The 14,719-nt window shown below is 59.4% G+C and overlaps 1 protein-coding gene across 1 annotated transcript; it reads right to left on the reverse strand.

Annotated features, from left to right (window-relative positions):
• Positions 1-209: 209 nt before the first annotated feature.
• JUND (JunD proto-oncogene, AP-1 transcription factor subunit) lies at positions 210-2,060 on the reverse strand. The gene has a single exon (XM_027084708.1). The coding sequence runs from the start codon at positions 1,911-1,913 to the stop codon at positions 876-878; it is 1,038 nt and encodes a 345-aa protein (XP_026940509.1). The 5' UTR covers positions 1,914-2,060; the 3' UTR covers positions 210-875.
• Between the last annotated feature and the right edge of the window lie 12,659 nt (positions 2,061-14,719).

Below are 14,719 nucleotides of genomic sequence, written 5' to 3' on the forward strand. Positions count from 1 at the left end.
GGACAGGAGTCGGCCCAGCGCCCAGGCGCTCCTAGATGGCGCTCTCTGAGCGCCAGATGTGCAGGTTCTTCCCGGACGCGCCGACTCCCTCCTCCTCTGAGCAGGGGCGGAGGGAGGAGGCGAAGGAGGCAGGAGGGGACGGGGACCGGGCCAGGCCCCGCCCACCCCGTCAGGCCCCGGCAGGAGAAGAAGGAGGCGAAGAGCCGAGCTGGCGTAACGAGACTTTACTGAAAACAGAACACCGGGCGAACCAAGGATTACAAACAGGAATGTGGACTCGTAGCAAAACGGAACAAAAAAAACAGAAGAAAAACGGCGGGACGAGGGGGCGCCGGAGGGATGGAAGGGGAAGGGAAGCGAGAGCGAGGAAAGGGAAGGAGGGAGTTTTTTTTTTCTTCTTCCCATTTCTTTAAAAAACCCACACAAGAAAACACACACACACACAACCAACGTTTGTTCCCGAGTAGAAACATAAATAGGGCAGAATCGAACACTCTGTTCTTCTCTCTTCCAAAGTCAAAAAAAAAGTAAAAGAAGAGAAAACGCAGGGCTTGAGCCTGCGCCCCCTCGGAGCCTCCTTCGGCGGCGGTGTGTACAAAGGGGCGGCCAGAACGCGCGGGTTTGTGCAACACTGGGTGGCCGCGCGCCCGGGACAGAGGCAGCGCGAGGGCGGGGGAGGTGGGGGTCATGCGCTCGCCCCCCGGCAGCAGGGGGTCCAGCTTGTCAAGTCTGAGGCGCCCTCTCCGACTCCTGGCACCCTCAAGGGGGGGATCCCGGGGCCGCGCCCTCTGCGAGTCCGGGGCGCCCACGCCCCCCCCCAACCACGCGAGCCCGCCTCTCTGGGAGGAGGCCGCGCATGCGCCCCGCGCGCGAGCTCAGTACGCGGGCACCTGGTGCTGGGGCAGCAGCTGGCAGCCGCTGTTGACGTGGCTGAGGACCTTCTGCTTGAGCTGCGCCACCTGCTCGCGCAGCAGGCTCGCCGTGGACGCCAGCTCCGTGTTCTGACTCTTGAGCGTCTTCACTTTCTCCTCGAGGCGCGAGATGCGCTCCAGCTTGCGCTTGCGGCACTTGGAGGCAGCGATGCGGTTGCGCAGCCGCTTGCGCTCCGCCTTAATGCGCTCCTGCGTGTCCATGTCGATGGGCGACAGCGGCGGGCTCTCGCCGAAGCTCGGCACGTCGGGCACCGTCTGCGGCTCATCCTTGAGCGCGGCCAGGCGCGGAGGCCCCAGCGCGCCTGGGGGTGGCGGCGGCGGGAAGGGCACGGGCTCCGCGGCGAAGGCGACCGTCGCAGCACCCCCCGCACCCCCGGTACCGCCCGCGTAGCTGCTCAGGTTCGCGTAGACGGGCGCCTCGGGCGTGGCCGCTGCGGGGGCCAGCTCGCTGGGAGGCGCGGCGCCCGCAGCCATGCCAGAGGGTCCCCCGGCGGCGGCGGCAGCGGAGGCCGCGCCCGCGCCCAGCTGGTTTTGCTTGTGTAAGTCCTCTAGGGCTTTGACGAAGCCCTCGGCGAACTCCTGCTCCTCGCTGGCCGCCACCTTGGGGTAGAGGAACTGCGTGCTTGTCGGCGTGGTGGTGACCAGCCCGTTGGACTGGATGATAAGGCGCTCGAGCTCAGGCGAAGCGAGCTTGAGCAGCCCCAGGTCGGGCGAGGCAAGCAAACCGTCTTGGGGCGCCGCGCCAGGGGCGCCGTCGGTGCGCAGAGGGGCCGGGGGCGGCGCGGCCGCGGGCTTGAGCGCTGCCGCCACCTGCTCGCTCAAGCTCAGCGTCAGCGCGTCCTTCTTCATCATGCTGCCGGCCGCCGCCGTCGGGGGCGCCCCGGGAAACAGACGACCCGGGGACGCGAAGCTGCCGTCACTACCACTGCCACCGCCGCCCAGGCCGCTCAGCGCCTCATCGCCGTAGAAGGGTGTTTCCATCCTCCGCCTCCCCCGCCGCGCCGGCCCGGGGGGGAGGAGTGGCCGCGGCCGCCCGGGGGGCCCGCGCCCCCCCGTCCGCTCGGCCCTGCTCCCGCCGCGGCCGCTGCGCCCGGCCCTCCGCTGGCGGCGGCTCCTGAGCCGCGCGTCCCGCGCGCCCCCTTATAGCCTCGGCCGGGCGCGATGAGCTCACTGTCCCTGCTCGCCATTGGGCACGAGTGACGTTGCTCATTTGCATGGCGGGGCGGGGCCAAGTCACCAACGCCCCCCTCAACCCCCACCGACTGCCGTTGTCTGGGTGACGCGCGGTAAACGGCACAACAGCGCGTTGCCTTATGGGTTGACGTCATGGGGGCGAGCAGAGCACCCGGCCCGGTCACTCCGCCCCAGGAGTGCTGTGTACGACCAATGCCCCCAGTGCCGCCTCCCGCCAAGGCACGTTCCGGGTGGCGTGATGGGCCCGGCCACCCGGCGCCCGCCCGCCCCGAGGCCCGGCCCCGCCCCGCGTCCGCGAGTGGGGCCCCGGCCGGGCGGGGGCGGTGCCGACCTCCGGAGCCCGGAGGGGGATGGGGCTCCGGATGGATAAATAACTCCCTGTCGCCTCCCGCTCCACTGTGCCGACTGTACCTTCCTTAGCGCACCTCTATCTAGGCTTTGTGCGGGCCTGAGGGAGCTGTGCCGGGTGGCTCGCCGGGGGCGTGCTCCAGGTCTGTCTCCACGTCACCGCCACCCCCACCCCAGTCCCCGGTGGTGTGTTTGCCCCAGGAAGACGGGGGAGGGGAGAGGAGGTTTCAGCCAGAAGTTGCTGGAAATGCTTTGATCCTGCTATTCTTCACTGGGTGGGGTCTAAAGCGCGGGAGTCCGACTTCCTGACTTTACAGACGGGAAATTAAGGCTCTGCGAGGTGGAGTGACCTGCCCTCGGGGCCAGAGCTGTGACCAGGCCTGAACTCTTATCCATCTGGTAGAACCCGGGCGTCCGTGCCCCTGGGCAGCCGCCTACGTTGTATCTCTGCGTCTGCCAGGGCCTCCTGTGGGTACCCCGGTGACTCCCGGACTGGGTTGTTAAGGCAGGAATCCAAGCTGGTAATTATTACCTGTTTATTACTATTATCATGACTGGCAGGTCAGGCTTAATGGGCCTCCATAAAGGCTGGCTGGCGGTGGGATCTGAGGGAGGTGAGAGGGGCCCTTCCCCACACTCCCAAGAGATCCTGGGGACATTTGGATCTGACCTACAGCCCCTGCACAGAACCCCTCCATGGCTCTCACCACACTCGGGATGGCGCCCAATCCATAAGCAGTTGGTGGAGGCCCCATACGCTCCTTTGCTCTTTCGGGTGACCCCCTCTAACCTTTCACCCTCAACCTCTCTGAGCTTTGTCTTCCCAACTCATTGCTGCCTCATCGATAGGTGCTATGCCCTCAGCCTGGTGCTCCCTTCCTCCCCCCACCATGCTTACACTTGTCCTCAGAGAGGCCCCTCCCACTCACCTTGTTTCCGTTATATTCTCAGAACCATCCAGAATGATGGGACGGACCATAAGGCCCAGGAGGGCAGGGACCTTGTCTATCTTGAGCCTGCTGGATCCCCAGCTTCCTGCATAGGGCCTAGCATCCAACAGCCAGTGTTAAAGGAGAACACAGGCTGGTGGGGTGGCTGTGGCAGTTTCTGGCCTCAGTTTGTCTGACTGGCCTATGGACATGAGCACCCTTTCTTCTATTTGCCTTCCTCACCTGGCCTTGCCCCTAACTGGGCTGTGGAGCAAGAAGGCCATGAGGGAGGTTGTCATCACAAGCAAGAAGCCTGGCCTGGCTGGCAGAGGGTTGGGGGTATGGGTTTGTGTCTACATACACACAAATGTCTGTTTGTGCCCACATGTGCCTGTGTGTGTTCATGCGTGGGTCAGTGTACCCAGATGTGTTCACACATGGGAGTGGGTGTCTGTGCCCGTGTGGATCCGTGCACATGGATCTATGTACCCGTGTGTGTGTATAGGTGTATGTGTCTGTGTTTCCAGGAATGTGGGTCTCTGTGCCCTCCAGACCTGTCCTCTTGGGTACCAGCCTGAGCAAAGGGACCCCTAAATGGAGTGGATGCAGCCCCCAGCCTGTAACCAGCCCTGCCCTAGGACCCTTCTCTGGGCCTGTGCAGTGGGGCTAGACTGAAGGAGATGGGATCATGCTTCTCCCCAAGGCAGGAGGGTGAGTGGGCGGCCTAGGGAGGCTCCACCCTGACCTTGGGCCTTGACTTTGATAGGTAGGGATGGTCTGGTAAGCTGTGGGCAGGGCCAGCTTGAGCTGAGCGGTCACCCAACAGACAGGCTTTGGGAAATGGAGGCACAGGAAGGCCAAGGCATGTTACATCTCTGAGTGTGTTTACTGCTTATGAAAATGGAGCAAATAATCCGCCTACTTCATGGAGTATTGTGACTTTTATTGGAAGTATTTGAACAAATAGTAAGGGCTCAATAAATGTTCTCTATAATTGTTTTACTTTATTATCATTTGGCCAAACTTAACTGCAGTTCTTTGGAGTACCCTCAGCCTGGAGTGCCCTTCTTTAGCCTCCTGGCAAACTCCTACTCATCCTTCAAAAACCACCTCCAGTATTCCCTCCTCCAAGAAGTCTTCCTTAACCATGCCTCCAGGGACTCCCCTAAACCCTTCCATCTGACTGAGCCCTGTCCACTCTGTGTTTCTGATTCTCTCTGCCCCAGGAGGGTCCTTGGAGCTAGGTGGGGAAGACCTGTCTTGGCCTCTAAGTGTGGGGAGTTGCCCTTGGCAGCCTCTGCCATCCCTACTCTCCAATATCGACCGCCCTCAGGCTCCTCTGCTGTGCACTTGCTGTTCCCTGTGACCCAGTACCCTTCCCCATCCTCTCATTCCTCCCTCTGGGACACTCCAGCCCTGCTCCTCCATTTGGACCAGCGCTGACCCCATAGAGCTGGGGGATAGCTGTGTCCAGCTTTAGTCCTCCCAGACTGGGGACTTCTCAGGCAGGTCAAGGGGGGGGCCTGAAATCCATCAACAGTCCCATGCAGTGAACTAGGGAAAACTCCCATTCATTCATTCATTCCACATACAATGATTGAGCACCTACTGTGAACCTAGTGATGGGGACTCACATGGGTGACACAAACACCGGCAACCTCTCAGACACACAGTGTGAAGGAGGGACCTGACAAGCACAGCTTCAAGGAAAATAAATGGTACTTCCTTCACGGAGGATGAATGGGGTAGTGTTTTACCTTTATTTTTTTTTTTTTTTTTGCTGTATGCAGGCCTCTCACTGTTGTGGCCTCTCCCGTTGCGGACCACAGGCTCTGGACGCACAGGCTCAGCGGCCATGGCTCACGGGCCCAGCCGCTCCGCGGCATGTGGGATCTTCCCAGAGCGGGGCACGAACCCGTGTCCCCTGCATCGGCAGGCGGACTCTCAACCACCGCACCACCAGGGAAGCCCAAGGGGTAGTGTTTTAGAGTGTGGTACTCTGGGAGGGTCACCCCAGGAGGTGATGTTGAATACAGGAGGAGCTGGAGCAAATCATGAGATAATTCATTTGAGGGCAGTGTCCCAGCGAGAACAGCAAGTGCAAAAGCCCTGGGGTAGAACCTGCTGGCCACACCGATGGAGAGTAGAGAAGCAAGTGAGGCTGGATTCACTGAGCCAAGGGGAGCCAGAGCGAGAGAAGGAAGGCAAGGGGGGCAGTGGAGGTACCTCCCCTGAAACCTAGGTGGTATTTGTCTCAAGGGCAGCAGAAGTGGCAGATAGGATTGAGGGACCAGAGGGTAACAGGGCTAGGTCGGGACTCTTTATTTTCGCCTTTACTCTCCCTGCAGCTTCTTAAGTCTTGGGACATTATCTCACTTCCCAGAGCAGCGTCCAGAGAGGGTGCGCGACCTGCCCTGGGTCACACAGCCAAGGCCTCAGCCCCATTCCCACCCCAGCCTTCCAAATGGAGGCTGAACGTAACGCCCCCTCGCCGGCGTTCAAATCTCCGCAGCTCTGCCCTCTCCCCAGCGCGAAGAGATTTGCTTTCTTGTTTAAAGCAACCTGCAATTCGATTTAATGTTTAGTCTTTATTTGAAGCTCCAGAGACCTAAAATCTACTTAATAAAACGGAAAGCCCCAAAGAAAAAGAGCTAAGCAGGAAGCCGAAGGGAGTGAAGCGGAGGGGGTCCTGGGGCAGAGGCTCTTGCCAAGGATGGTCCCGGCGTGCTCAGATCACCGCGGGGTTGGATGGGGCTTCTGCGGACAGTCCCCCGGCGCTTAGGACCCAAGGGCTGGTGGGGGTGGAACTTGCGGAGACCGTCCCCGGGTGGCAGAACCCCGCGGGTGGGCCGGGGGAAGGGCGCCGGGCTCGGGCTGCGGGCGCTTCTGGCCCCGGCGCATTCCTGAGGATCGGGTTACTGGCGCAGGCGGCGGCACCTCCCCTCCTATCCCGCCTCCGCCCTCGCCTGGAGCAGGAACCGCCCTCCTCCCTCGTCCAGCGCAGGTGTTCGTCAGGCCTCTGGGAGAGGACTCAGCCCCTGCCCTCCGGCTCTTTCCAGTCTCACGAGACCATTTTACAGACGAGGAAGCTGATGCGCCGGCAGCCACCTTCAGCACCAGATGGACACCGGGCAGAGCCTGCTTTATGACCGGTGGCCCCGTTGACTCTTTCCCGAGGTTGTGGTGTCCCGAGGCTCCCGCAGGCTCAGAAGAGTCACTAGGTCCAATACTTGATTGATTGAATGAGTCCAGAAGGGCCGTGGGACAAGAAAATAACGTCTTATGCTATCCTGACCTCCACCCCCCAGGACAGGCAGGACTCCTGCACTCATCCAGTGCACATTTTATGTACACTTGCTGTATACCCAGACCCAGGTTAGGTCTTTTCACAGGCCGACGTTGGGGAACCAGAAGATTTGGGGGTCAGAGGGCGGTGAGCTCGATTTCACAAGACCAGCTTCAGAAGTTTATTTGGTTTTGTTTTTTGCTTTTGGTCAAGTGCAAGCACCCTCATTCATCCATTCTACCACCCTCTACTGAACACCTGCTGTATGCCCAGGCCTGTGTGCTGGGGGAGGGTTTGGGGCCATCTCTCATCACCTCTGAGCTGACCAGACTCTCACACGGGATGGGAAACCACCACCATAACACAGAAGCCCGCTTTAGGTCAATGTCACAATTTTTTCCTTTAAGTCGACCCCTTTTCTGTTTCTACTTCAGTAAATAAATTTCAAGAGGGAAGCTTCGAGTCACCACCAGGAATGGAAAACCAGTTTCTCTTGCCATAAATAGAAAGAAACCGAAAAACGATGAAATGAGAGCAAAACTCAGGCATTCACTCCTCAGGGACACTCTGGGCCAGTCCTGGACCCCGAATGTTCCAGTATCCAGAAAGCATTAAAAGCAGGGAAGCCCCAAACCAACAAGAGTGGGGCATGTGCGTCCACAGGGCAGGAGGAGCCACAGGGACCCACCCAGCATTCCTGTCCCCAAGGGAAGGACCCCAGCACGCAGTAGGAGCTCAATAATGTGCCCAGCCTTGGTGATGAGCACCTATGACGTGGGGTTTGCCTGCATCAGCCGGAATCCTCCCAAGGCCCTGAGAGGTACCAACCTGTCTGGGGGAACAGGTAGAGGCTGCAGTGGCAGGCAGAGGCCTCTCTGAGGAGGCTTCCGGTTGGTTAAGTGGAAGCTCCCATTTCTGCCTCAAGACCCTGGGGCTGTCCCCACCCACAGTCCTGTGGACCCCTGAGGTCGCTCCCAAGCTGCCTGGGATTGGGGAGGGTGTGTGTGTGAATCAATGGACACATTAATAAATAATTAAATGAATAAGTGGATGAGTGAGTGAAGTAATGAGCAGATGCTTCCGTGCTGCCAAGATGGGAAACTCACTCTCGACGTTGTTCCTTTAAAACCCCACAACAGCACCGTGAAGAGTGACACCTGTCCCCATTTTTCACATGAACAAACTGAGGCTCTGAGCAAGGCATGGGTCCAGTCTTTGGAGGGAAGACTGGAATCCAGGTGAATCTCTACAGGCAGACAAGGCTCAGGGAGTTGGGCTGATGCAGAGAGAAGATGGGGCTGGATCTCGGGCCTGCGGGGGGCGGGGCAGGGGAGGACCTTGTGGGCCGGCAGCTGGTCGGCAGCCCTCCAGGATCAGGCTCCTGTAGGGGAGTAGATCGAATGGGGGTGAAGCAAGCGGCCGAGGGAGCAGGGAGGAGGCGGTGGGGGCCCCCAGGGCGGGGAGGAGCAGGCAGAGTCCGGGTCGCTTGGGAAGGGGCCCTCCGGGAAGGAGCAGATTGCGGGGGGTGGCTGCCTGCGAGGTATATATTAACGCCAGTCGTGCCCTTCCTGGGCGCGGGGCCAGGGAGACCCCCCCCAACTCTGAACCTGAGGCCGTTCCTCTGAACTCCCTCGCCCGTCGCCTCCCACCCTTCCCCCATGCCCCCTCCGCCACCGCCTCTCCCCGTGAGGAAGTGGTGAGGATGTGGGGGAGGGCCCCCCATTCTCACTTCCCCTGGGGCAGGGCGGGGCCTGCAGGGTTCCCTCCCCCGTCGAGGGAATCGAGCCCCCGCCCCCTCAGGGGTGGGGCAGGGGAGCCGCAAGAGCTGGGGCTCGGCCAGGGTTACACGGCCCACCTCTGGGTGACTTACAAGTTCTCTAGGCTTCGACGGTTCTCATGTTAAAAATGGGTATAAGAAACTCGACCTTGAAACAGCGAATCGCTGGGTGACAGGTCCCCGCCCCGGGCCTGAGGAGCCCCCCCCATCCGGGGGGGGGGAGACACAGCCGGACAAGGACACGCCCAGCCCTGGAGGGGTCAGGGCCAGGCCGGAGGGAGGGATGTCGCAGTAAACAAGGACTTGGGTTGGGGAGGAGGCACATTCCAGGCGCAGGCAAAGACCTGGATGCCGATCGGGGCCTCTCGCCTCTCCCGGCGGCTGGGCTGCCCAGGACCTGTCCCACGTCGGTCCCGGCAGCCTGGCCCCTCCTCTGGCGGGGGTGGGGGAGAGAAAGGTTACTGGGTGGTGGGGGGGGGGTCTTGGCGCGGCGGGTGGCAGCGCAAGAGTTAACCCCGCGCGGCGACCGGACTTTGTGGCTGCGAGGGGTGCGGGTGGCGTCAGCACCGACGTCAAGGCGAGGCGGAGCGGCGTAGACTCGGATGGTCTGGCCGCCCGGCCCGCGCCCCTGTAGCGCAGGAGACCGTGGGTGTGGTGGTGGGTAGGGTCCAGCCCTCCAATTTCCCCGACGTTGCGCAAATAGACTGGGAAACTGAGGCACGAGAGGCGTGGCCTAGGTGGGAAAACCCTGGGCCTCTGGGCTCCAGGTTCCTGCCCCTCTGCCCCAGCCCGCCCCTATCCCACCGGGTCACCGTCTCCCAAGCCGAGACCGCCCCCGGGGTCGCCTGGCTGGGACGAACTGGTGTTTTGGTTTTGTTGTCCAGCACGCAGACAAACGCGGATAAACGCTGGGCGGCCCCGAGCTGTGTCCTAGTTTAGTCGCCACATCTACGTGGGCCTCAGTTTCCTCCACCGGACAATGGGAAGAGAGCTGACATTTACTGCGGGCGCCGGGCTCGGCTTTCGGGAGGGGGGGTGGGAGGGGATTCCCACCCCGAGGGGCGGGGAAGGGAACCGAGAGCCCTGAGGTACGAGCTGGGGACACTAGCCAGGCAGGATTCGAATCCCCGGTTGGCTCCCGGCACCCCCTCCTTACCTCCAGCCCCCTTTCGTCCCTCTCCCTCCGTTTCTACTCCCCTCCACTTCTCCCCCGCCTCCTCTCCTCCCTCCCTCCCTTCCCGGCCCGGCCCCCCTCGCCCCACGCCCAGTTCGGCAGCCCCGCGGGGCTGCTAATTAAATGCAGGGCTGGGGGAAGGGGGACGGCACGCGGTTAACCCCTCCCTGCCGGGCCGTGAAGTGCTGTTGCAGCCGGGGAGGGAGGGACATGTCCGCTGCCAAACTCCCCTCCGCCCAGGACTTCAGGTCCTAGGACAAGCCCATTTGATGAATGGGTAGATAGAGGCTAAGGGGCCGGCCCCAAGGTTCTGGGCAAGGCCGGATTTATCAGGGCCTCCTAACAGGGGGGGTTGGAGCGGGCACATAGTGGAAGGGAAAAGGGAATTATAGTGAGTGAGAAATAAACAAAGGGAGAAAGGCAGAGATGGAGGGAGAGAGGGGAGAGGGAGGGAAGCAAAGTCTGGTGGAGAAACACAGAGACAGAGACCAGAGAGAAAGGAGGTGGGAAGAGAGACCAGCTTGAGAAGGCAGGAGACACAGGAAGAGACAAATGACTGTCTTCAAATCAAGCCACAGTTTTTCACTGGGATGCAGGGCCCTTGGCGGGGACTGGACCCAGTCTTCTGTCTCGCTGGCATGAAGAGAAGGTGACATTATAAATCTGTACAAGGAAAATACAGTGACTGTCTCCTAGGGATGATCAGTTTGTGTGGTGATAAGGGACTCACAGGCCACCCCGGGAGCTGGAGGCCCCAACTGTCCTGGAGCCTCACAGGGCAGGATCCCTGATGCTGGCTGCGGCCCCAGCCTGGCTCACCCACTGCTCACTGACCTCTGACAGGGCTTTGTGGCCTGAAATGCCCAGGGAGCTGTAGGTCACTCCAAGTCCCCACCATGCCCCTGCAGCTCTGGGTCAGGTGGAGAGGACCCAGACACTGGTATTTCACTGCCTGTCTTCCCCTTCCCTCTGCACACTGGCTACTGCCATTGTCAAGCTGGGTAAACTGAGGTTCTGAGAGGGGCCCCCATTCTTGGGGTGGAAATAAGTGAAAACATAGATAATATAATATCTGGCAGTGACAAGAGATATGAAGAAATCTCACTGGGAGGAGGGGAGTGGTGAATACAGAGGGTCCTTGACACCTGCAGACAAAGGGGGCTCCATGAGGAGGCACCTGGGAAGGATGTGCCTGAAAGCTGGATCGGCGAGTGCAAAGGCCCTGAGGTAGGGCTGCAAGGTGTGTTGGAAGAGACTCAAGGAAGAGGCCTGGAGTGGGGTGAGGAAAGAGGAGATGGGAGAAGGTAAGGGGGGCGGGAATCGCAGGGGCTTCCATGTTGTCAGCAGCTGGAGTGGGTGATAGTTGGAGTCCTTGCCAGCCCAGGTAGAGCCCGTGACTACCCTCCCTGCCTCTGTTTCCCCACCAGTGTCCATGTTCCAGAGGATGCAGGGGAGGCACAGGGGGCATAGGGACTGCCAAGGGTCACAGGGGTCCATCTTCTGCCCTCTGTGAGTGCCACCCTGGCCTCCTCACACTCTCTGTGGCTCCCTGCCCATCTCCCTGCCACCCCTTAGCTCTCTGCCCACTGCTGCCATCGAGCCACCCAACCCTTGCCCATGATGTTCCCTCACCAGTGCCCACCTCAGGAGACACCCTGCAGCTCCCCTACTGAGCAGAGCCCAGAGACTCTCCCTTGGCTGGCTCCCCAACGCCCCTGGGCCCCTCACTCAGCCTCCTCACCCCCAGTTTGGCTGCAAGCTCTGTAGGGAGGGGGTGGCTTAGGAGACAGAGAGGCTGATGGAAATGGGAGAAGGTGGGCATCAGGGTCCTTGAGCCTGGGTAAAAATAGCTGTCCCCTCTGCCCCTGCCCCCTGTGAGGAGGCGGTAGTGATGGTGGCTGCAGTGATGGGGGATGTGCCCAGAGGAGCATCCGGCAGGGCCCGTGTTGCCATGGTGATACTGACTCAGAGGCAGAGGCAGGTAGCGGCATCTGGTACCCAGCCGGCCCGCCTCTGCACTCACAGCACCCTCCCCAACCCCCACCCTGTAGCCTCCACTCCACTCCACTCATTTTCTGAGACTAGAGAGGGGTGGGTGAGGCCCTGTGGCAGCTGGATAAGTTCCTCCACAACCCCCATCCAATCACCTGCTGGAAGGTGGGGGACAATGTTCTCACTGCACTGACTTGGGTACCAGGTCTTCCTCCCTCCATTCACCTGTCATCCTGCCCATCTGTCTGTCTGTCTGTCTGTCCATCCCTCATTCATACATCCGCCTAACATTTATGGACCACCTCCCGTGTGCCCACATCATTCTCAGCACAGGGCAGTTACCTCACACCCGTGCAGTCAAGGTATCAGAGAGGGGTCTGGGCTGGGAGGATGTGGGTGAAGACCCCCAGGCCACTTGGGTCCAGGCCTCAAGATGCTGAGGCCCCCTTCTCTCCCTCCTGCTCTCAGTCTCTCCCCCTCTTCCTGCGTCTTTCAGTCTCTCTCTCTGTCTCTTCATCTCAAGGTACAGCCCAGACCCTTCCCCACACTCCGCAGGCCCCACAGCTGCTGCCCACCTCCCTCCACCCTCTTTACTTATTCCACTCCAGCCACGCCAGCCTCTGCACTTTTCCTCCAGCACACCAGCTCATTCCCACCTCAGGGCCTTTGCACATGCTGCTCTCCCTGCCTGGAAGACCCTTAGGGTCTTCACCTGTGTATTTATCTTGTTTAATTCTTGGTTTCCCAATTATCTCTCTACCCCCCAGGGTATGCCTTCACTTCTCCAACTGTGAAATTGGCATGGTGAGCACAGTATGACTTTACAGTGGGGGGTGGGGATTATGTGCTTAGAACTGTGCCCAAGGCAGAGTAAAAACTCAACAAACAGCTCAGATGTCCAGGAGCTGATGAAGGATAATCAAAATGTGATCCATTCATACAACGGAATATCATTCAGCCAAAGAAAGGAATGAAGCACTGATACACACTACAACATGTATGAACCCTAAAAATATTACGCTGAGTGAAAGAAGCCAGACACAAAAGGCTGCATAGTATGTGATTCCATTTATGTGAAATGTTCAGAACAGGCAAATCCATAGAGACAGAAAGCAGAGTAGTGGTTGCCAGGGGCTGAGGAGGAGGGGGTGGGTGTGGGGTTTCTTTTTGGGGTGATGAAAATGTTCTGGAACTAGATACAGGTGGTGGTTGCACAACATTGTGACTGTACTAAATGCCACTGAATTGCTCACTTTAAAATGGTTGATTTTATGTTAGTGAATGTTACCTCCATGTTTTTTTTAAAGGACATTAGGTAAAAACTAAGGAAATCTGAATAAAGGGTGGACTTTAGGCAATAATGGTCAACCTCCTGTGTCTCTAAGACACCCAGCATGCACCTTCCCCAGGGCCTTTGTGCCTGCAGTTCCCTCTAGCTGGAGGTTTCAAGTGACAGAGAAGCTGGCTCAGACCCCAGGGGGCCAAGGCACAGTCTGACTCCAATTGCTTCCCTCGTCTTCCTGTGGCCACAAGAAAGGTTAAGGGGCTCGGTGGTTAGGATGGAGTGTGCCCGGGAGGCTGAGTGGTTGGGATGACATCAAAGATATTTGGGTCCCTTGGAGGGGACGGTCTGTTCCCCTGGGGGAGGGAGAAGGATCTGTAACCTATGTGGGGTCCCGAAGCAAGTGGGCAGGGAAGGCAATGGAATTCAGTCCAGCTGGGGGCCCCGTCCTAGGGGCCTGCTTCTAGCAGCCTCATGAACACAAACAGCAAGATCCATTTTCTAATTTTTAAGGAAAACTGCTGAGTAATGAAGATCTCCCTGGACAGTGTTGCTGCGCCCGGGCCTCCCCATCCAGGAACCGAGACTTCTGGGGGTTGTGGAAAAGGCTTCGCCCTTCCAGAGAGTTCTGGGGAACCTTGTCGAGTCTCTCCATGGCAACAGGGAGGGAGGGAGGCCACGTGGCCACCCTTCACACGGACTTGGGCACTTGGGGACATCCCACAGCCCTGCTGGCCTTGGGCGCTTAACGCGCTGGAGGGGTGCAGCATGGAGGGACAGGTCCTGGGGGTGCTTACAGGGACAGTCTTCAAAGGAACAGAGAAGGGAATGAGGGAGGGGAAGATGCATGAGGACTCGCCAAGTATTTTTAGGCACTGAATGCAGCCCTGAAATATTTCCATGGCCACTCCCGGAGAATGAGCTGGGTGACTATTTCGGTGCCTGGTTCCAGCGGGGGCAGAGTGGGGGTGAGTCACTGCTGGGTGGCTGGGCAAAGACCAGGAGGGGGCTCTCAGGGCAGGACCTTGGACCTGTAAGGTGACGGCTCCCTAGCCCGGGGCCAGGCGTCTGGTGCTGGGCTCCAGGGTACAGAGGACAGTGGCCTGGCCACTCCCTGTAGCGTGGCACCACTGCCCAGGTCCCCCCTGGACAGCAAGCCAATCACATTGACCCCACGGCTTATGGAGGTAAAGAGGGTCCTGGGTGAGGTTTCAGACGCTCCACAGGTGCTCGGTGAAGCGCCTCTCCTATGTTTTCAGGCACGTATGAGGGACTTCCCTGGAGGGCCAGTGGTTAAGACTCTGCGCTTCCACTACAGGGGGCATGGGTTTGATCCCTGCTGGGGGAAAAAAAAAGCACATATGTCTACCAACCACCCTCCCTTCATGTAATCCTCCCAACAATCCCTGTGAGGTGGAGTCCCCTACTATCCCTGCTGACCAGTGAGGAAACTGAAGCACAGTAGGGTTACACTTGCTGGCCCTCTGTGTGTTTCAAACTCTGTCCCTCAACTGAGGCTATAGCCAGGGGAGTGAATTTTAAAGCAGGTGCCGAGGGACTTCCCTGGTGGTCCAGTGGGTAAGACTCCATGCTCCCAGTGCAGGGGGCCCAGGTTCTATCCCTGGTTGGGGAACTAGATCCCACACGCATGCCGCAACTAAGAAGTCCACATGCCGCAAGTAAAGACCCCGCACACTGCAATGAAGATCCCGTGTGCTGCAACTAAGACCCAGTGCAGCCAAAAATAAATAATAAATAAATATTTAAAAAAAAAAAAAACAGGTGCCGACTTCACCTGCCCCCAT

The sequence above is a fragment of the Aethalodelphis obliquidens genome, unplaced genomic scaffold (assembly GCF_003676395.1).
Source record: "Aethalodelphis obliquidens isolate GAN/ISIS:26980383/991018 unplaced genomic scaffold, ASM367639v1 scaffold53, whole genome shotgun sequence".
Lineage (NCBI taxonomy): Eukaryota > Metazoa > Chordata > Mammalia > Artiodactyla > Delphinidae > Aethalodelphis > Aethalodelphis obliquidens.